At 36.2% G+C, this 22,913-nt stretch overlaps 1 protein-coding gene across 9 annotated transcripts in view; it reads right to left on the bottom strand.

The window, feature by feature from the left end:
• Positions 1-22,913, bottom strand: part of Ppa2 (inorganic pyrophosphatase 2) — a 103,570-nt gene that overhangs the window by 5,323 nt on the left and 75,334 nt on the right. For 2 of the 9 annotated variants that reach the window (XM_046458892.2, XM_058583799.1), the window contains 2 exons: positions 14,174-14,213; positions 12,874-13,071 (listed from right to left, as the gene is read on the bottom strand). The exons of 4 other annotated variants lie outside the window; for them this stretch is intronic. In XM_046458892.2, the coding sequence (XP_046314848.1) occupies positions 13,043-13,071; positions 14,174-14,213 (69 nt within the window). In that variant the 3' untranslated portion in view covers positions 12,874-13,042. Of the gene's footprint in view, positions 1-12,873; positions 13,072-14,168; positions 18,287-19,682; positions 19,835-22,913 lie in introns of those variants that run through there. 3 more of the 9 variants (XM_058583794.1, XR_009228141.1, XM_058583797.1) reach the window with 3 other exon arrangements.

Below are 22,913 nucleotides of genomic sequence, written 5' to 3'. Positions count from 1 at the left end.
GTAAGTATCATATTCCTATTTTCAAGGATCATAGGAAGATAATTGAATGCATTTTCTTGGGGACAGAATTTTTACACTAATCTTATCATCAAATATTTCTGTTCTGTATAAGCAATAGTCAACTTTCTGTTTGTGAAGAAAATAAAGATTCACTGTTTCTCTCTTTTTTTCCCCCAGAAGTAGCACTTTAAGCCACACATAAGGGTGTACCACAGAAACTGTCAAGTACAAAACTGTTTGTGAGTGAAATTATCTATTTTAGGGGAGGGAAAAGATCGAGAAAACAAATTCCATATGCATATTAAAAGTACCCTCTATCTCCAAGAAGTAAGCAATACTCTAACTTGAAATTACATTTTAAAATTACTTACTCTTTTTGTATGAGCATATGTGAAGTCAAATTTACTTAATATAGTTATCAGTAAATAATTCTTGTCATGGTCACTGCAAGGACCCAACCCAATACCAAATCTCAATACTCCTCCCTTAGTATGTTCCTTGTAATACATTGCAGGAAGCTTTCGTGGAATGGGCAAATGGTTAGAGAGAATGAATCTGTGCCACAGAGTATCTGGTCAACGTCAATTCCTGCTCCCATATCATCTGTTTTCTCTGGAATTCTGTCTTTCATTCAATGCACAATTAGAAAAGAGCATTAAGAAGTGGAAAAATCATGCCAGGCAGGGTGGCTCATGCCTGTAATCCCAGGGGCTCAGGAGGCTGAGGCAGGAGGATCGTGAGGTCAAAGCCAACAGCTTCAGCACTTTAGCGAGGCCCTAAGCAACTTAGAGAGAACCTGTCTCTAAATACAATATTTAAAAAAAGGCTAGGGATCTGGCTTAGTGGTTGAGCACTTCTGAGTTCAACCCCACCAAAAAAGTGGCAAATCTAATTTGTTGTAATTTTTGTTTTATACAATGGGGAAATATACACACAAATACTAGTATAAAGACAATATTTTTATTTACTTCTTTATTGGCAGTACAGGGGATTGAACCCATAAGAACTCAACTACTGAGTTACATGTCACCTCTTACCTTTATTTTTTGACATGTCCTGCTAACTTGCCCAGGCTGGCCTCAAACTTACAATCCTCCTGCCTCAGTCTCCTCAGTAACAGGGATTATAAGTGTGCACCACCATGCCAGGCAAGGATAGTACTTTTAATAGAATGGTTGGTTTATGTTTTTTCATTTGCTAAAAGTACTAACACACCACTAATTTTCAATACTGAAGAACTAAGATTGACATAACTATCAATTTCTAATGTCAGTATTAAGACAAAGACAACAAAGATTTGCAGTCATTTCTTCCCAGTTCCTAACATAGGCTCTGGGGAGCTAGAGCTGTAAACATTCCAAAGATGAGCCAAGAACCTACTCTTAGACTCCTACATAAAAATTCAACATAATTTTGCCCCCCCCCCCAGTTCCTGTGAGTTGATTGCAAATAATACCTTTTAATTTAAACGGTTAAGTTATATATAATATTCCTGAACTTATATTTGATCTTAATTTATAGTCACGTTTGCAAGAAATATTTCCAGGTTGGACAGTGGTAATCAAATTGAAATTTGAGAGCCTACCAAGAAGTTCTTATTACAAAAACAAATTTCCATATGAAGAATACTATCTTGTACTAACATCAATATTTTAAATAGCTGTCAGTTGGAAATTCACAACAAAGAATAGTAAAAGATTTATATCTTTATTCCCTTGGCCAGAAAAACATAATTATTCACATTTTTTTTTGAAATGGGATATCATTATGTTGTCCAGGCTGGTCTTCTGGGCTAAAGCAATCCTCCTGCCTCAGGCTCCTGAATAACTGGGACTAAGGTACATTCTACCATGCCCAGCTGTCCTACAATTATTATTACATGCATAAACCACGAAGGGCAATGGTTACTTTCTAATTTAAGGGAGACAAATCACAAAGGAAAGTGAGACCAAAGAAAGAAAGAACAACTTGGTATGGTTTGTGTGCCCTATAATCCCAGCTACTTGGGAGATTGAGGCAGGAGGATCACAATGTCCAGGCCAGCAATTTAGCAAGACCCTGTCTCAAAAATAAAATAAAGGTCTGGAGGTTTAGCTTCATGGTAGAGCACCCCTGGATTCAATTTCCAGGACCAAAACCCCAAAACGAAAGTAAAAACAAAACAAGTGTGGGTTTCAAAGATCTAATTTCATGTCAGTCTTGATCACTGTGTGGCTTTAAGCAATGTGTTAGCCTTTCATTGCTCAGACAAAAACAACTTAAAGGACAAAAGAACTATTTTAGTTTATAGTTTCAGAGGTTCCATGTTGGGCATCTCCATTGCTTTGGACCTGAAATGAGGCAAAAAGTCATGGCGAGAGGGTATGGTGGAAGAAAGCTCCTCTCATGGCCGCCCCTTCCAGGGCTTCCTGTCCTACTTCTTCCAAGGAGCTCCCACCTCCTAACAGTGTCAACAGCTGGGGACGAAGCCTTCAACACTTGACATTCATGATCCAATACATACTATTCTGCCCTTGGCCCCCAAAGGCTCATGTTCATCTCACAGTGCAAAACATACTCACTCCATCTCCAAGAGTCCCTTTAGTCTTTTTTATTTTTTAATTTTTTTAGTTGTAGATGGACACAATACCTTCATTTTATTTATTTAGTTTTATGTTGTGCTGAGGATGAAACTCAGTGCCTAGACAAGGTGCTAGGCAAGCACCCTACTACTGAGCTACAATTGCACCCCCCTGTAGTCTTAATAGTTCCAATACTGATTGAAAGATCAAGTTCAAAGTCTCCTCTGAAACTCAAGGCAAACTCTTAGCTGTGAGCCTCTGTAAAAATAATTTTTAAAAAGCGGGTTACATATGTCCAACATACAATGGTAGGACAGTCATGGTGCAAGCATTCCCATTTCAAAACAGAGGAAAGGAGCGTAGAAGAGGGATGGGACCAAAGCATCCCCAGGATGAACCCAGCAGGGCAAATCCTATAACTCTGTAGCTGGCATCTGGGGCACATGGTAGCAAGATGGGAGCTCAAAGGGGCTTGGGAAGCCCTGCACCTATGTCCTTGCTGGTTGCAGCTCATGGGGCCTCTCTCTTGGGCTGGCTTTTTTCACTGCCTGCAGCTTTCCTCAGCAGATATGCTATTTGTCTAGCATTTCTTTTTCTTTCTTTCTTTTTTTTTTTTTGTAGTACACAGTCAAATCTTTAATTCTACTGTGTTTGCTTGGAAATAACATTCTCTAATTGTGAATGTAAAATACATTATCATAATAATTGTTCAAGATTATTAATTGTGTCATTCAAATAGTTTATCTTACTAATTTTCTGTCTCCTTGGTTTACTAATTACAATGAGTATGGATTTGTCAATATTCTCTTCTAGTTATGGGTAAGCTTTTGCTACCTGAATTTTAAGGTGATCTTGTTAGGTGTAGGGAAGGTAGGCTATTCCTCTTATCATATGTAGAGACTATTTTTCTCCCTAGTAGGGCTTTTGTTCTTTTTTTTAAATTTGTTCTAATTAATTATACATGACTGTAGAATGCATTTTAACATATCATACATAAATGGAATGTAACTTCTCATTTTTTTCTGCTTGTACATGATGTAGAATTACACTAGTCATGTAATTATATATTCACATAGGGTAATAATGTCTGATTAATTCCACTATCCCTCCCACCCGTATATCTCCTTCTGTCTCTCCACTCCCCTTCTGACTAATCCAAAGTAACTCTATTCTTCCTTGGTACAACCCACCCTTAATTTATTGTGAATCAGCATCCAAATATTGGAGAAAACATTTGGCCTTTGGTTCTTTGGGATTGGCTTATTTTGCTTAGCATGATATTCTCCAGCTCCATCCGTTTATCAGCAAATGCCATAATTTCTTTCTACTTTAAGGCTCAGTAATATTCTATTGTGTATATATACCACATTTTCTTGACCCATTCATCTGTTCCTAACTCCTTAGGGTCCCCCACTGCAGCTTTGGCTTCACTCTCACTCATTTACACATTACGTTATCAGGGACTGACCACAGGGCACCTGACCCTATTACACACTGCCTGGCCTCTCAGGCTTTCCTTTTAAATCTGGGTGAAAGCCTCTGTGACACCATAACTCCAGCATTCTGCATTTCTGCAAAATCAGCTCCATGTGGACAACATATAGGTCTGCTGACAGTATGATCAGCAGTCAGACCTGCTTGGTCTATGGCTCCTCTGAGTGTCTGCATGGTTGAACCTGAATCCTGGGGAAACAACTTCATAGGCAGCCTTGGGGAAACAGAGCTCCCTAGCAGTAAACCTGGCTAAAAGTCACCAGCAATACCTGTACCACTCCCTGAATGCTGTGTGGCCTTAAAATTTCCTCCACTGTTATTAATTAGTCCATCATGTTTAAACCGTCCTCACATAAAGTCCCAAGACTTGGACAAAATACACACAAGTTCTTTGCTAGAATGTAACACATGTGGACTAGTCCAGTTCTCAATGGAGTCCTCGTTGCCATCTGAAACGTCATGAGCAGTCTTTATTTTCCACAGCCCCATCAGCATTGTAGGACTCTCACCAGAATTGCTCTGTAAGTTCTGCTTACAGCATTCTAAGGCTTCTGCAGCCCGCATCTCCAAATTTTTCCAAATTCCTCCCACATACCAGTTCCAAAGACTTCTGAACTACATGGTAGGGTATAGTCACAGTAATGACCCATTTCTTGGAACCAATTTTCTGTGTTAGCTTTTCATTGCTGTGGCAAGCAACATGAGGAAAACAACTTTCAGGAGAAAAGATGTATTCTGGCTCATGGTTTCACAGGTTCCAGTCCCTGGCACGCTGGCTCCATTGTTTTGGGCCTGTTGTGAGGCAGAAAGTCATTCAGAAGAAAGCTGTTTACCTTGTAGCAGCTGGGAAGCAGAGAGAGAGGAAGGATCGGGAAACAATGTATCCTCTTCCAGGGCCTGCCCCCAGGGACCTACTTCCTCCCATTCAGTTTTACCTCCTATAGTCTCCAACACCTCCCAATAGGGCACCAGCTAAGGGCCAAGCCTTCAACACATGAGCCTTTAGGGGACATTCTAGATCCAAACCATAGCAGGCAATGACCTTTGTGAGTCTACATTCTGCCTCTTATAAGAAGAAATCTTCAGTCTTAAAAATTCTATATTGCAAATCCTCTTTAGATTTGGAAAAGCAACCCATGGTCTACAGCTAATTGCAGTTGCTGAATTACATAAAATCCATTTAAAGTGGTTAAGAATACTCTAGACATAATATTAACACTAATGCTACCGACATTTGTAGGACCTTGTTTTGAGGGGTCAGAGAGTAGGAGCTGGGGCACGGATTAGTAAAAATTAAATTCTGGTTTGAAAATCTACCAAGAGTTTCACAATCTTCTTGAGTAAATTAGAATTTTTAAATTGTTGTAAGAAAAAAAATAACTAAAGAAAGATATCAAGAGGAATGGTAAATTTAATATTGTGGGAAAAAAGGAAGTGCTAACGTTTCTGTAAGAAAAATATTCTGTGAAATAGGTTAGTTTGAGTAAGTTTTAAGTGCAACAGATGCTCTTTTAAATGATTTTTTCATAAGAGTTTATCAATTGAACTACTTATATTAGATCCACATGGATTATGGCTTTTCCCCCTTACTACTTATTATTCTTATTTGACTACTCTCTTTGATTATTTAGGTCTTCTCTCATGTGCTTCTCATAATCTTTCTGAACTGAAAATCAAAATATGTGACTTCTACTTTCAAGTTCAGGAGGTTATGTTTCAAACATGGAAGTTATTACCAATAATTATACTAAAAACCATGTGAGAGGCTGTTCTGGAACAAGAATCTTGGCCTTTGAGCCCTGAGTCTATTTTTATTGTCAAGTATTTCATATATTTATTTTTGTCTCATATTCCCCAAGAAAGCAGCAAGAAAACATGTGATGATCAGCATCCATAAGTCAAGCTTCAGTCCCCAGGGCATTAGAGGAATCTCATATGAGAACTCTCAGAATGCCTTGAATGCTGCTACTGCTAAGATCCCTTCCAGAGAATCTTACTTTCTGGATATTATTTATTCACTTGGAGGAAAAAAAACCCAGAATGGGTAACACTAATCATTGTTTCAAAAAACACAATAGAAACCCATTGTATTTCCAGGCTGCATTAAAAAAAGGCATATGGAATGCATAAAGAATGAGGTACTGACTTTTGTTTTGATATTAGGCAGATGTTTATTGTCTTCATTTGGAGTTTCCATAGCCAAAAAAGAAGAAAGGATTTTAACAAAAATTTCAATGAAGGGTGGGATTTTAGGAGGCAGGAATAATGCAACTTGGGGAAAAAAATTTAATGCTTAATTTTAATATATAAGATCGATTAATTTTCTAAATGTAATGATCTGGTCTATATACGTTAAAAACAAACCAAAAAGAAAAAAAAATGATTTAAATTAAAACAACTAGTATTCAGAGTAGACATCTTTCATCTTTTGGAGATTCTTAACAGGAATAGATTCTTACCTTATCTCTCTGGGATAGAGCAAAGAGAAACCCCGTTGAATGCTTTCAGCTTCAGTGACAGGAGAAGTATGAGTATGAGATGTGCAAGCTTCAGATTCCCAAGAATCCACTTGATCTCCAAACTTAATAAGTAAAATGGAAAGAATATCTGTCTTCCTCACAGGATACGTGAATTGTTGCGATGTGTAAAACAATAATGCAAAAACATTAATAATATAATCTCTCCATGAATTTATAATTCAGTAAAGACCCTATGAACAATTCCCATGTAAGCCAAAATACCTGAATACTATGGAAGAATAAACAGTGCAATTCGCCTCTCACAGGGAAGTAAATGTTAATTTGTCTGAAGGGATTGGGAAGGTTTCACAGAAAAGGCAGCATTTGAGCTGAGATTTCAGGATAAGAACTAGCTCCAGCTGCAACATGGCCAAGTGGAAAGGGCATTAGGAAGTGTTGGCGCCAGAAGCCAGAAGCACCCAGTCTGCCTGAGTTGCTGTTGGCTAGACAGGAAGTGACAGTGAGTGGACTTGCTGATTTCACAGTGGGCTTATCAGTTTTTGTCTATCTGTGGATAGAAATGCTACTGATGAATGAGATTTGGGCCTAAATTCTAATATTCATCTTCTACCTTTCAAATGGGAAAAACTTCTGCCTTAGGATGGTAATCCCTAATCTTGCAACTTGGAAAAAATTTTAATTCCTAATTTTAACATATAAGAACTACCAAGTTCTAGTTCAAGACCAAGGATCTGCCATCCACTGTTAGTTGCTTTCACTGGTTAAGACTATTTGACATTCTTTCATGATTTCTTTCACAACCACAATGATTTCTTTTATCCTGTTTTAGTTTAGAGTATTATTGAAAGTTATAAAATGTCACTTTCTTTTCATTTTGAGCTTATAACAGAGAACGAAAAGCAACAAAATAACAGGGACAGCTCTGTAACTGATCCTGCCTCAAACAATAAAAATTAGTTTATTTCATCTTGGCTCCCCCAGTTATCTCACCATAAATATTTTCAGGGCCTGAGTTTAGATTTCTGGGTTGAAATGATATTAGAAATTGATTAAAAACTAAGATCCAGTAAATAAGTAGACAAAATACACAATTCATAAAAGACAATGTGACTAGTAAGTATATAGGTAAAAATTAAATATATTAGGAATAATTAAACAAATTATACTATTCTAGGAAATATAGGAAGAAATTAGAAATCCAATATATTGTTAGTGGCAATATAACTTGGAATAATCCTTACAAAATTTATTTGCTTATAAAAATTTTTTCTATGATTGTAGGTGATTATACTAAGAAGATTCTCTAAGAAGGAAATAGTCTTTACAAGTTTATTGGGTTACTGTAGAAACTTTGTAAATGATTTTCTAGTTTTCATCCTAGTGCCACAAGCCCAGCACAAAAAATTTTCACAGTGATCTACTTCTCTGCTCAAGATTCCTAATAGCTTCTCATTTTCCAGGGTAAAAAAGGCCAAGTCCTCAGGAGGACTACAGGTCCATGTGGGCTGCTCTGCCCCACTCCTTCCACTCCATCCACAAAGGCCTTTTGGCTGTTCCTTGAACAAGCTAGATACACTCCTACCCTAGGAACTTTGTTCTTCATATTTTCTACCTCTGGGCTCAGACCCAAGGCCCACTGAGACTCACTCCTGTTTCCCTTCAACCCTTTGCTCACCTTTCATCTTTCCAATGAGGCCTGCCTTGACCTACTCCATTTAAAAAATTGATTCTCGGGCTGGGGCTGTGGCTCAGTGGTAGAGCGCTTGCCTAGCATGTGTGAGGCACTGGTTTATATTTATTCGTATAAATAAATGAATAAATAAATTAAAGGTCCATCCATGTCTGAAATTTTTTTTTAAATTCTCTTCCCCTACCCTGAAACCAGCTTGATTCTTAATCCCTAGTCTTCTTCTTTTACATATTATATAAATTACTATGTTTATGTTCTGTCTTTTTCACACAATGCAAATTCCACAAAAGCAGAGATTTTCTGTTTCAGGATACAGATGCATCCTGGAAACTTGGAATACTTCTGGCACATTCATAGAGGCAGTCAATAAATAATGGTTGAATAAATTTTAACGAGGAAGCATGTATAAAAACAGAGGGCTGGCTAACTGAAGTCATTGCAGTGGGATTCAATCTTTTGCGACCAGCTATTTTACAAGGGGTGAGAGCCCTATGTACTGGGCATTTTGAACATCGAAGAGGAAGCTGTGACATCCTCCCTCTCAGGGTGAACCAGGATCCTTTGAGAGTTCTGGCATTCAGGAATGACTGACAGATGCACAAGAGAGCTCAATAAATATTTTGGACTGATACAAAGAACAGCTTATGTCTGGCAACACTGGGCTCCTAGCTTCTTTCATTGAAGGAATAACCTGAAAAGTAGAGTTTGGTCTCAACTGTCTTCTGAACAGAGCAGATGTCAGGTCAGTCACAGAAACCCTGATCTGTGGCTAGTTCCCACATATTTCACAAAGCTCTTCTATCTTCTGTGCCCATCATTGTTCCCTCCAGAACTCGTCAGGGTAGCTCCACTTTTTCACTGTCACAAGGCTTCCCAGGCTTCCCTCTCTTTGGGTGTTAGGAAGCCCAAGTGTGTGGCAGATGGGGAGTCCAATTACTATGGGCTTAATTAACAGTGTTATCTAGTAGTTTTCTTAGAAATACTTATTCTTTTTTGAGAGAGAGAGAGAATATTTTAATATTTATTTTGTAGTTTTCGGTGGACACAACATCTTTGTTTTATTTGTATGTGGTGCTGAGGATCGAACCCAGCGCCCCTCGCATGCCAGGCGAGCATGCTACCGCTTGAGCCACATCCCCAGCCCAGAAATATTTATTCTTACTACGTAAATTTTTTGTTATACCCAAAACACATATAATATTGAATACTAAGCTTAATATATTTTTTATTTCCCCCTTTTTTTCTAACAGGAGGCAATAATAACAGTCTATGTATGTGTCCATATGACAGGCAGACATCTGATTTCCCTTATCTCCTCTTAGAGGAAGATAATCAAAATAGAACATTAACATTGAAAAACTTGCAATGTGAGCTATCCTATGAATCTAACTCAAGGGCTTAGAACTCTAATTCATAACTCATGGGGGTAGGAAATTGTCTTTGTGACCTACCTCAGAAATTCTCATTTAGTAGTTGTTTACAGAACACTACAAATCTGTACTTTTGAGTATTCTAGGTGGTTCTGATGAAGAATTTCACAGGGCCCACTGGCAAACCCTCAAATACACCTCAGACAGAATGTAGAAAGGAGGATGAAAATGAGAGACTAACCAAAACTTAAACATGTAATGTACTACATGATAATAATAAGGTAGTAACAAATGAGCAGCAGCAGATTCTTGGGAACTAGTCATCAAATGTTATTAATGAGTATATAAACTACTAAAAGTGCACACAGTCATTGATGGAGGAATGGATTTTAAGAAATTCAATGTGCTCCTTTAAAGAATGACAGAGCGATACTAAATATATCTTGTGTGATTCTATCTATGTGAAAAAAAATAAAAGCTCATACATTTATCAGATATTTGAAATAATAGCAAGTTCAAGAAAAATCAATCTTGAATAGTTCAGTCCTTTGGCTTTTCACAGACATGGGAACTGGCTGTGGGTGTTACCTGGATGGTGGAACCCATCCAGGGGTCAGTTTTGGTTTTGTAGTCTCTTTTAGGGAGTTCTAGCAATGACTGACTCTATTATTTTCCAGTGTTTTTTTTTTTTAAGTATTTAATATAAAGCCCATTCAATTTATTGTTCCTTGGGATTCTGCTGGCAAAGATTAAATTAGATAGTCTGAAAAACATTCTGAAACAATCATAAAAGACCCATTCATGAAATGTAAATTGTCACTATTATAATAATGATGACTGGGGGTACAGCTTAGTGGTAGACTACTTGCCTACCACGTATGAGGCCCTGGGTTAGATACCCAGCAGTGGGAAAAAAAAAAAAAAAAAAAAACCAAAAAACTATATAGTAATCTGGAAAGAAGTTTGCAATCATTGAATTCAAAATTCTATATTTATTAAGATTATAATTATGAAAAACCACAAACTTTGAAGTCAATTGTTAATAACTGGGGTACTGCAAAGGGATGGACTCATCTTTTCAGTAAGGCTGATGAACTAGGTAGCATTTTATTATTCACTGCTTGGAAAAGGGGAGGCAAAGGGCGAATATGAAGTATGAGTTGCCTCACATAAGTCCCATAAGACATGATTTCTCTCTTCCACTCTTGGGAAACTAATAAGCCACATGTATAAATCCATCAATCTATCCCTTGATAATTCAGCTCATTTTTATTACAAGGGTAGATGTCCTCTATTCTTTATATTTCTATAAGTTTATTTGCACAATTTAAAAAGTCAGCATATATATATATTCTCCCATTATAATCTTTCTTGTCCCTCAAAGAGGTTCATGTAATTTCAAAGAAAACATTGCTATTTACTCTTGGGATAGTCATTAAACTCTAGCAGCCTATATCCTCATCTGTACAACAGGGATGCTATGAGCTTTGCCTGAATCAGGTATGAGATGCAGTATACACAGCAGGTTGGAAAAACGGTGAGATTCAGAGCCAGGGAGTCAAAAAAGTTCTAATTACAGCTCTGAAATTTAGTCATTGTGTGATGTTGGGCAAATTATAAAACTTCTCAGAGCCCCAACTTTGAAATGGGCAACATCTACCTTACCGGATATATGCACATGTGGTATTTAAAATAGTACCTTTTGCACAATAGGTACTCTACATTAAATGGAAAGTATCATCATAACATTGCTTTGTGAACCACAAAAATATATCAGTAAATGCAGTATTGATAGTGATAATAGAAAAAGGGACAAGAGTCATGAACAAAATTGGCAAGGGAAGAGCAGAAGTGCTGGGAATATAATGTTTACAGAGGGGTGAGTAGCATGGCACAGTTAGAAGAAGGGTTTCTGGAGAAAATAATCCAATTTTTATTCTCAAAAATACACGATAACACTGAAAGCATTATAAGAAAAACATTATAAGATGTATGTTTTATGTGGTATATATACACAATGGAATATTACTCAGCATTAAAAGAGACTAAAATTATGGCATTGCAGGTAAATGGATGGAGGTGGAGAATATATCATGCTTAGTGGCAATACCAAAAAATCAAAGGTCAAACGTTCTCTTTGACAAATGGATGCTGATCCATGATTGGGGGGCAGGCATGGGAAGAATGGAGGAACTTTGGATTGGGCAAAGGGGAGGGAGGGGAAGAGGTATGGGTCAAAAAGAATGGTGAAAACGAAAGATGGTGGAATGAGAAGGACATCATTACCCTAGGTACATGTACAATTGCACAAATGGTGCGACTCATGTAAATGGAAAAATGAAAAGTTGTACTCCATTTGTGTATAACGAATTAAAATGCATTCTGTTGTCATGTATAACTAATTAGAACAACAACAACAACAACAAAAAGATGTATGTTTTAGGAAAATCATTGTGTAGTATGTGGAGAATGGGATGGAGGGAATCAAGTTGGAGGCAGGACAACCACTTAGTGAAGATACAAAAGAGCATGAAATTGAACTAGAGCAATTGGGAAAGAGGTAGAAAGGCTGGATCTGAGAGGCACAGAGAAGAGATAGGAGGCTGTTAACAAGAGTCCAGTGAAATAAGGGGAAAACTCTAGCAGAGTAAGGGTATAAAGGAATAAGAATGGCAAAGAAAGAAACTAATGTGTTTTCATGAGTAAAGAGGGATTCAACAGGATTTCAAGAAGGGAACTAGGAGAATGATAATTCCATTGTTCGAGACAAGAGAAGATGAGTTAAGTTTTGGACAAGAAGGGTCAAAGGCATTTAGAGATGTCCACTAGGCAAAGCCCAGGAGACAGATCTGGGCTTCCTACGCAGAGTTGGAAGTCATCACTGTAGAGATGAGAACTGAAAGAATGGGAAAGAATGAGAATCAAAAAAGATCATGATCTCCATAATCATAAATTATGATTTATGAAAATTGCCTTAAAAATGTGACATATTTACACAAGCACTAATAAGAGAGGACAGAAGTTGCCTAAACAAAAGCTTTACCAGCAATGAATTTGAAAAGAGTAATACAGTATGAATAGGATCAGTAAAAATTTTATTGACTTATTAAATTTGTGATTTTCACCTTTACCATATAGACAAAAATGCTAATAAAATAATTGTGTTCCTTCATGTATAAAAATTAAAACTGGCCCAAACGCAATGCTTCTAAATGTCTGCTATTAAATTAAACTAAGTCTTTTTCCTTTGTATCAATAAATATGCAAAAAGAGACAAATTCAAAAATTTCAGTGTTTATTTACATATTACATTATTGAAAACAATTGAAAATTCAACAGAAAGTCAGCAAATGTTCATAGGCCTGCCTGTCTCCAGCACTAAGGGAAAATGAGTCTTAGAGTCCCATAGAAGTTGAAATCTTGATGGCAGAACTTCAAACGTTGTAATCACTTGCCAAGGAAGTGCCATACTTGGTCTGTGTTTAACATGGGGGGAGAAGGGTGTAAGGAAGAGGTGAAGAGGAGTGGGGGTGGGAAGGGAGGAAGGACAGTATAAGACATTTAATTCAGACCTTTAGGAGACATTTAAGCAGATGAAAAGAGTCACATTTGTAGTATGTTATGTTTCTCTAATTAAAGCCACTTCCCTCTAAACTCTTGTCCTATGTTCTCTTTCATTTAACTTATGCCTCATATATAAAACTACATTAAAAATTTGAGAGCCTTACCAACTTATTTCCTACCCCTTTGAGGGTCATTTTCATTTCTAATGAACAAAACAGAAGTTAGTATCCTAGTTACAACAAGAAGGGTCTAGGAAAACCTTTTACTGTAAAATTCCAATTTTACAGTTCCACCCAATTCCCCAAATGAGATAGTATTGCAAGAAACAATCTGTTAGCTTAGCATATAAGGAACACATCTTGCCTTCCCATGCAATCATGTCTAGGATTTTATTCCTTTCTACACATCTTGCAACTCAACACATAGTAAATAGTTCTCATTTTCCCCTCCAACTTTGTAAAGTGAAAGGGCCTCTTGTATTTTATATTAAAAGGCCAAAAGCCTTGCAATATTTTGAAAGATTAAATCATAATGTGCATATGCTCCCATGTTGAATTTTTACCATAGAATATCCTTACTTGTTTCTCAAAACAGTTTCAAGTAAAGGTAATAAAAAATATGGTATTTATTTTCAATCTTATTATAAGTTTTAAGAGCTTTAGTTAAAATGAGTTATATATTAAAATGATGAGAGATAATAAGGAATCTTCCAGAATCAGATATCTGGAGTGTCTTATTATAAGAACTAGCTGGAATTTCATTACTTTAACAAAAAAAAAAAAAAAAAAAACAAAAACAGCCACTGCACAATCAAACCATTTTCTAGCCTAAAAGTAATGTTTTTATCATTTTCAGAAATTAGAAAATGATATTTTATCTAAAAACTCAAATGTTCTTTAAAAAATAGTTTTCTTAGTTTATATAATTTTTTAATTAATTTAACCTAATTTTTTGGTTTCTACTACTGTAAATAAATAAATTCATATGTTACTCAAGAAACAAAACATACTATACCGTCTATATTACTTTCTTTATTTGACGAAGATGTTAAGACCTGAAAGATAAGAACAGTCTGTTATAATGAATATTTATATGTGGAAGATGAGTCCAGAACTAAAATCTTTTCATGAAATTGTAGAACAAAATTGACATACATCTGTTTCCTAACCTAAAAAAATTCCCCTCTTTTTTTTTTTTTTGCATTTTATTATCATTGCTCATTATCAAACCACAGATGTAGAGTCAAATTTAAAAAGCATGCTGGAAGATATTTTCTATCAATAACCTATGAGAACTACTAAGGGTCTTGTAGCTGAAAATGTGAAGAGATTTTCTTTCAAAATATCAAACACACATTCAAATATATGTGCATGTACATAATACAGCTATAATATAATGTGTGTAAATATACAATTTTGCTATCTTCTAGAGTTTTTAAATCACCTTTTCTGTTTATTTTGATGGCTGAGCCAAGAGTCTTATAACAGAGATTATGTATCTGTGGTAGACAAGTTTGAAAAAAGGTTTTTCTAAGAACAAGATTTTCACCCCCTAATTATGAACAACATTGTTTTGTTTTCATTTTAACATTCTATTGGGAAGGCAGCACAAAGCTTCTGTATTTAGTTTAATGAATCAATAGAGTGAACATCTATGTAATCTCTGCCCAAGTCAAGAAATTTAATAATTGCAAATTTAATAATCTACTTCTAGTCCTCCAAATTTGTCTACCCTCAACATGAAGGATCTTGGCAGAGGTAAAAATGGAAGACTACATACCATACATATAAATATTTAAAAGTTACAATAATGAAATGAAATGATGAATAAAATATAAAATATGTCCTATACAACTATTCTGATAAATATCTTTGTTCTAACTTCTCTTTTAGCATTCTGGGGACCTCAGAGACGTGTGCTGGAATGTGGTGGATAAAGAAAGAGGCACATGGCCCTGGTCCTGCCCTACTTCTCTTCTTATACCACACTCTTTTCTGCATTGTGAAGTCCTCACCTAAACATGAGCAAAAACAACAGCCACACCTCCATATGCACTCCCTGCCTCCAATGACCACCCAATTCTGGTCCCAGTAGAGGCAAGAGTGGGCACAGTCAGGAGTATGGATCTAGGGAGTTGTGCAACCTGATTTCCATGAGGCCCTGGAAAAAGGCTCCTGGTGAATCTCTAACTTTGAACCTTTGGTCTTTTTGCTCCATGGAAAGGGATGTGACTGAATTAGTGCCAAAGCAGGACTCTCTAAAAAAGAAGGAACCAAGGCAGGGCTCTTGTTGCTTAGTTTGATGGGCAGTACTGAATAGAAACAATTCAGCAAAAAGAAAAATATGAATTTCAGCAATATTAAAAATATTCTCTGGAATAGTTAATTTTATGGGTCAACTTAGACTGAGTTATTGGATAATAGCAACATTTAAATCAGTGAACTTTGGGTAAAGTAGATTACCTTCCATAAAGTTGGTGGGCCTCATCCAATCACCTGAAGCCTGAGTAGAACAAAAACACTAACCTCCCCATCAAGAGGGAATTCTCTAGAAGGCTGTTTTAGAACTTAATCTGCACAAATGGTTCCTCTGGGTTCCCAGGCTGCTGGCATTCACGCTAGAACTGTACCATTTACTCTCCTGAGTCCAGCCTACCAGCCCACCTACAGAATTTGAACTTGCCAAGCTTCCATAAACATACAAACTAATTCCTTGCAATAAATCTTGTTATAAATACAGTCATGCATTGTTTAACAATGGGCATACATGCTGAAAAACACTTTAGTAGGTGATTTCAATTGTGTGAACGTACCAAAAATAGTTTCTGTATTAACCTTAGCTTGCTGTAACATTTTCACTTTATAAACTTGATTTTTTGACTTAAAAAAAAAATTGATGTGTGCATGAACTAGGGATTGAACCAAGGGTCTTGTGCATGCTATGCACATATTCTGCCACTTAGCTACATCCCCAACCCTATTTAAAATATTGACTCTTCTGTACAAATTTTTTTTTCTTTATATCTTTGTTCTATAAACTTTCTTATATTTTTAACTTTTCCTTTTAAAACTTCTTCATTAAACACTAAGAATACAAGCGTGCACATTAGCCTAGGCCCCAGGGTCAGGATCAATACCACTGTGTTCATCTCCACACCTTGACCCACTGCAAGGTCTTCAGAGCAATATCTCCTATAATACTGTCACTTCCTATGAGAACTACACCTTCTTCTGGAATCCCTCCAGAAGGACCAGCCTGAGGTTCCTCTTGGGGCAGTGCCACTCTTCAGATATATGTCCATTATGGTTTGCTTATCTTTTTACACCATAGATTCACCTGTGAACAGTAATGCTCCATGAACAATTCTATTAATTAAAACTTTTCAGTGTTGGGGCCATGTTTTCAAACTTTGTAAGGAGAGCTTGTTGAGTTCAGTAAAATTTTCTGCTAAACCCTTCACTGTGAATTTACTTGGTGGTCTTCTTTTACTTCTTCTGTAGTTTCCTTTTCTCTTGCCTGTTCCACTTCCAACAATTCATCATTATTTATTTAGTGTCATTGTCTCCTTTGTGATGCTGATACTGGGTAATGTATAAAGAAAAGAGGTTTATTTGGCTTCTAATTCTGGTGACTGGAAAATCCAATCAGTATAGTTCTGGTATCTGGTAAGGGCACTTGGCTCTGTCACAACATGGCAGAAAAGCAGGTACATGTGGAGAAAGGTTACATGGCAAGAGAGGAAGCAAGTGACTGAGAAGGGACCAGGTTTGGACTTTTCAAACATTGTGAGAACTAATTTACTCCTATGAGACTAAATCCACCTTGTGAGACTAGCATTATTCCTTTCGTGAGGGTAGTCATGACCCAACCATCTCCCACTAGACCTATCTCTTTCGATACTATTATACTGAGGAATTATGCCTTAACATGAGTTTGGCAAAGACAAACCACACGCAAATCACCACACTCAGGAACCACCTCTAAGAGGTCCTGTCATCTTCACCCCCACACAGGTTAAAGCTGTTTGACATCTCCTAGGTGACATCACCAATACTAAGCAACATTTTGGTGCAGTTATCTTATAATCTTCCAGAATTGCATCAGGTCTTCTTCAACTACGGCAGCAGCCTGAGCTAAGGTTTTTCACAGGCAGAAGAGGTTAAAAGCTGATCTATTACTTCTTGATCCTTTGGTTGGATCCAGGAGGTGGAGTTTTAAGACAGAAACACTGCTGTGACATTGGATGATGTGCAAGAGAAGATTATGTACCATAAGCAATATCTTAAAAAGCTTTTTATTTTCTTTAAAACAACAGTGCTTCTCCATTTTATTGACTCAGCAATTCAGGGGGCATCTTGGAAGAGGGCCATCTATGACTTCTCACTGCCTGTGTGCTTGTGGTATGCTTGAAGGCCTTGAGGTTCTTACTCTGCCATATCACAAAGGGTCTCAATTTGTAGCTGGCAAAACTGCCCCAAGCAAGACTGTTATCCTGTTCTTCAAATCCTTGAAAACTGGCACTGACTTGGCCTCTTCATGGATGAAGTCTTCAGATATACTATTCCTGAGGGTTACATCCATCCTGAATGTCTGCTCTGGCATAGAATTTTCCTCCACAGTCAGCTTCTCTAGAGTTTCCAAAAGTTCAGCTGTTGAACATCTGCTCCCACAGATTCATTACTCACTTCCACATTATGTAATGAATAAAAATTCTTAAATCATTTAGCTCTCCCGAGCTGGCAGTAAATTCAACATTGTAGTCAGGTCCAGTCCTTTCTCTCACAATTGCAAACAAACTTTTGCTTTGCCTGTGATCATCATGGAGCTGAGAGGGATATGCCTGTCTGATCTTTAATCCATCAACTTTCTCCATGTCTGATGCAGGCCCTTCTCAAATTTTCATTAGTGTTGGTATCTTCAATGAAGCAGATCCTTTAACAGCTTTCGTCATTTTGTTCTTGTCCTTCAGGATTGTAGCTATGGTGGAATGGGACATGCCTGGCTGGCAAATGGTAACTACTGATTTTCCACCTTAGTAATCCTTAATCACTTTTAATTTCATTTTCAGGTCAATCACTTGATGTGGTCCCGTACTGGCAATTCTCATAGACTTTATACAATTAGGAACTATGATGAACAAAACAAGAGATCAAATCAAGCATATGATAACTGATATAATCAAGAGACTCAGTTAACTTAAGATGTTAAGAGGCTGCTTCTCATGTACAATGGCACAATCTTTTACAGTAGCTATTTTTTTAATAAACAGGAGTAAACACTAAAAGTAATGATAAAAAGTATAGTACAGCAAATACACAAATCAAGAAAATTGTCATTTATTATCATTATCAAGACTTATGCATGGTACATAACTGTACTTTTAAATGACTGAGAATAGCCTTTTATACCAGCATCACCAGCTACATGGCATGAGGCAATAGGAATGTTTCAGCTCTCTCATAAGCTTATGGGACCACAGTCATATGTGGTCCATTTAGACAAACAGTGGCGTAACTGTATGAATATCTATCTGTTCTATTCCCTTGAAGAATTCCAATACATTCCTATAAATCATAAATGGTTTACAGTTAATTTTCTTTCTACTCTTTATTTTAGGATAAGGCTTTGAAAATTTTTTCTTATATTGAAGAATAACATAACCATATAAGTAAGACACTTATATAATTTAAGCATTTAAAAAATTTAAAAATGATATCTTTAAATGTTTCCAAGTACTTAAAAGAAGAAGAAAAATTCTATCTGCCTTTCTTGTAGAGAAAAAATAACCATTATTGGTTTTGAGGATGGCAGACCATGAAACTGAGTGTGACAGTAACACTGGAACATAAAAACTCCACTAACTGAGACTAGGCATGGGGATTTGATTGCTCCCGCTTTCTAAACAGACTGTATAGTAACCAACTTATTCTTTGAAACTGTTGTGCTCTATTTAAGTTGTATGGGATACTTATTATGCAAAGTTTGTTGGAAAATTATCTGGTTAAATTTCCTTTTGAAAATTAACAGCTGCTTCTTTCTGGAGCTGCCAAATATATCATAAGAAGAAAATGGATGGTGTAAAAAAATAGAATAATTGAGCAACTTCTCATTAACCTAAAAAGCATTACAGAAAAGAAACTGCAAGCTACTCTAAGACATTTATCACTACATATTATTTTAAAAATAATTTTGAAAATGTTTTCATTTATTCATTCTTAAAATATGTGTATTTGTATTTTTGGTACAAATTAAACCCAGAGGTGCTTAACCACTGAGCCACATCCCCAGGCCTTTTTTATATTTTATTTAGAGATAGGGTCTCAATGGGTTGCTTAGGGTTGTGCTAAATTACTGAGGCTGGCTTTGAACTCACAATCCTCCTGTCTCAGCCTCCTGAGCCGCTGGGATTACAAGGATGCACCACTGTGCCCGGCTTAAAATATATTTCTTGATTGGCAGAATATGTTTAGAATATACAAAGCTTTATTTAAAAGAAAACAAACAATGGTGCATGGTGGCTTACCCAGCTACTGGGGAGGCTGAGACAGGAGGATCCCAAGGTTGAGGCCAGCTTTGGCAACTTATCCAGACTCTGCTTTGAAATAAAATAAAAGGACTAGGGAGTAGTGAAGCTTTTTTCTCACATGTGCTAGGCACTGTGTTCAATTCCCTGTACTGGGGAAAAAGAAAGAAAGAAAACAATAGAAAAACAAAACAAAACATCATGGCATCATGGGTAGGTTCAATAGTCAGCTGTTGAGAACATTTGGAGGGTGGTATGTGTGTGTGAGATTTGGATTGGAGGTAATTTTTTAAAAACATCTTTTTCATATTGAAAGGGAATGAAATTTGCTGCGCCCCTCCCCTGACTCAGGCAATGGCAAGGCCCTACTGAGGTGGATGGCGCAAGGCGTCCATCCTCTGGAGGAGCGCAGTATGTTTCTGGGAATGGGGGGGTTTGTTTTTGTACTCCTTTAATAAGTATAGTTGCGATTTCTCATATGACCATTAAGTATGAAGGAAAAAACATGACTTTCCCAATTAATGCAACTACTTCTAAAGAATGGATCTGCTTGCTCTAAATGCAATGATTCAGCTGTGGAACGTAAATTGTTAATGTCTAATGAAAAACTCCCTGTATTCCTGCCAAGGAAGTTTTTGAGAAATTAAATTAAATTAAAATCTAGAGAAGAATTAATGTTAAGAAGACAGATTAGTGCTTAGTACTGGGCAACTTGTTCTTGTTCCTGTGCACAATGGTTTGTGCTCTTACTCTTGTTTGATTAAAATTAATAACAAGTTAACCACTTGCTGTAACCATGGTACTGGTTCCAGTCAGTAAGTCAAGAAAGAATAGTCAAGGTATAGGCCAATAGTTGGGACATTTCTAATTATTATTAAAAGTTAACTAAATAGAAACAGCTCAAAGCAAAACTCGAACTGAAAGGAAAAATGCTTGCTTATGCCCAAGCCAAGAGACATTCTTCTGTTCTAATTGTAGCTACGTAATATTTTGTTTTTTTGAATAATGATTCCTGTTTTGTAACCACAAAGTACTGTGAGCCTGCCAAAATGAGAAGTATATATGATCAACTTCATAAGTAAAGATTGGGATTCAGCACCTTCACTTTGGTGTCTGTGTTGTTTCTCTACCCGCCTTTCGCCAACTCCTCACCATCCTCACCATCCCTTTGTCTCCTGAGACCCCCTGTTGGAGCTGGTCTCCGACAGATATTTAAATTTGAAAATAACAATACTAAGAATAGGTTCATGTAAAACATCAGCTACTTCACTCTTCACCTACAGTCAAGGATTTCCTGGTTCTTAAACATAATGAAAAACATAACACTATGAATTTTCTACAGTTTATTTACCTGGTCTCTTATTGTTCCCAATTTTTCCACATCTGATTACATAAGCACATGTATTAATGTCTCTATGAGAGATATACTTACCTAGAAAGGCAACTTCTAAACAGTGAGTTATAAGCACCTTCAATTTCACTAGAAATTATTAATGTTCTTCCAAGTAGTTATACCACATACACCCCTATAAAGCATATCCACCCAGTAAGAGAGGTGTCCTTTCCCACATGCTTGAAAACATCTGGTATCATCAGACATCTAAACTTTCAGCAATCAGATAATTACAACACTGTATTATGTCTTATTTTTTTTTTAAATTTTTTTAGTTGTTAATGGACCTTTTAAAAATTAATTTATTTATACGCAGTGTTGAGAATCAGAACCCAGTGCCTCACACATGCTAGGCAAGTGCTCTGCCATTGAGCCACAACCCCAGCCCTTATTTCTTATTTTGACATACTGATTACTAGTGAGACAAAGCCAATGTTCCTTTGTTTAGTGGCCATTTAATTTACATTTGTTCTCTTGTGAACTGTCCACTCATGTTGTCGACCCACCTTTTTCCTACTAGGTTATCTTTTTCTTGTTGAATTGAATACATCATTTATTATTTTAGATGCTAAAGCATTTGTCATTAAAGTTTCATTACATGAAAATATTTTTCCATACAATGGCTTATTTTTAACTCATTTTGTGGTATTGTCAGCTGCTTATATTATTTTCCTCATTACTTAAATTTATAAATCCTTTCTAGGTTATTTTTGTTCATTTACTATTCTGTATACATTCTGGAACTACCCTGTCCAATTTAGTGAAAACCCTGTTGGGATTCTGATGAAAAAAAAAAAAAAATATATATATATATATAGAGAGAGAGAGAGAGACTGATATCATTAATTGCCATGGGAGAAAACTGCCATCTTTGTGAATTTTTGAAAAAATTTTTTTGTAAGTCTACTTGGGGATTCTGTTTATTCATGATTTAATATTGGTAAATTGGTAGTTCATCTGTGTCTAGAAAGGTACTCCCAAAAGCATCTCCTAGTATTTTCTTCTGATTGTCTTCTGTTTGTAGTTATGTCTTTAATTCCTGATATCCTTAATTTGTGCCTGTTCTATTTCATAAATTTTTATTATTATTAAACAACAACAAAATTCAGCCTTTGGAAACTAAACTAAAAAGTCAATCCTCTGCCATTCTTTGCTTTCTTTTGAATTAAATATTGGCTCTATTCTTTCTAATTTTCTTTCTTCTAACATAAAGTGAAGAAAAAAGCAGAGTAATTGTTGAGTTGAATGGCTAATTTTCTTTCTTCATTTTGCTGTATACATTTAATTTCTCTCAAGTCACAGTCTTGCTGTACTTGCCAAAGTTTTAACACATACTGAGTAGCTGTCATTCAGTTTTAAATATTTTATAGTTTGCTATAATTTGGGGGGCATATTTAAAAGTTTTTTAAAAAATTTTAAACACATAGATTTATGTGTTTTGAACCCAGAGGTGCTCTGCCACTGAATTACATCCCTAGCTCTTGTATTTGAAAAAGACTATGTATTCTCAAATTTTATGTCTATTAGATTAAGATTATAATTCTATTTTAATCTTCTAACATTTAAAAATAACATGTAAGTAGAACAAAGGATACTAAAAGTAGCATAATCAATCTTACTAATTAACTGAAATATCTTTAAAGAATACCAACTAATGTTATCTGAAAGGCAAATAACATGGGTATGTCTACATGCACAAACAAACACATTTCTTTGTTCACTATAAATGCTCTTTACATTGCTCTTTGAAATAAAGTTCCAACTGTTAGTCATAACATTCTCAAGTATTGAAAAGGAGCCTCATACCTTTTGATTATAAAATTAGGTAGAGGTTTTAA

Source organism: Marmota monax, unplaced genomic scaffold (assembly GCF_021218885.2).
Source record: "Marmota monax isolate L192 unplaced genomic scaffold, Marmota_monax_Labrador192_F-V1.1 WCK01_AAM20220418_F8-fsc00002, whole genome shotgun sequence".
Taxonomy (NCBI): domain Eukaryota; kingdom Metazoa; phylum Chordata; class Mammalia; order Rodentia; family Sciuridae; genus Marmota; species Marmota monax.
Note: the sequence above shows the minus strand (reverse complement) of the source record. Positions and strands in the feature narration are given on the sequence as shown.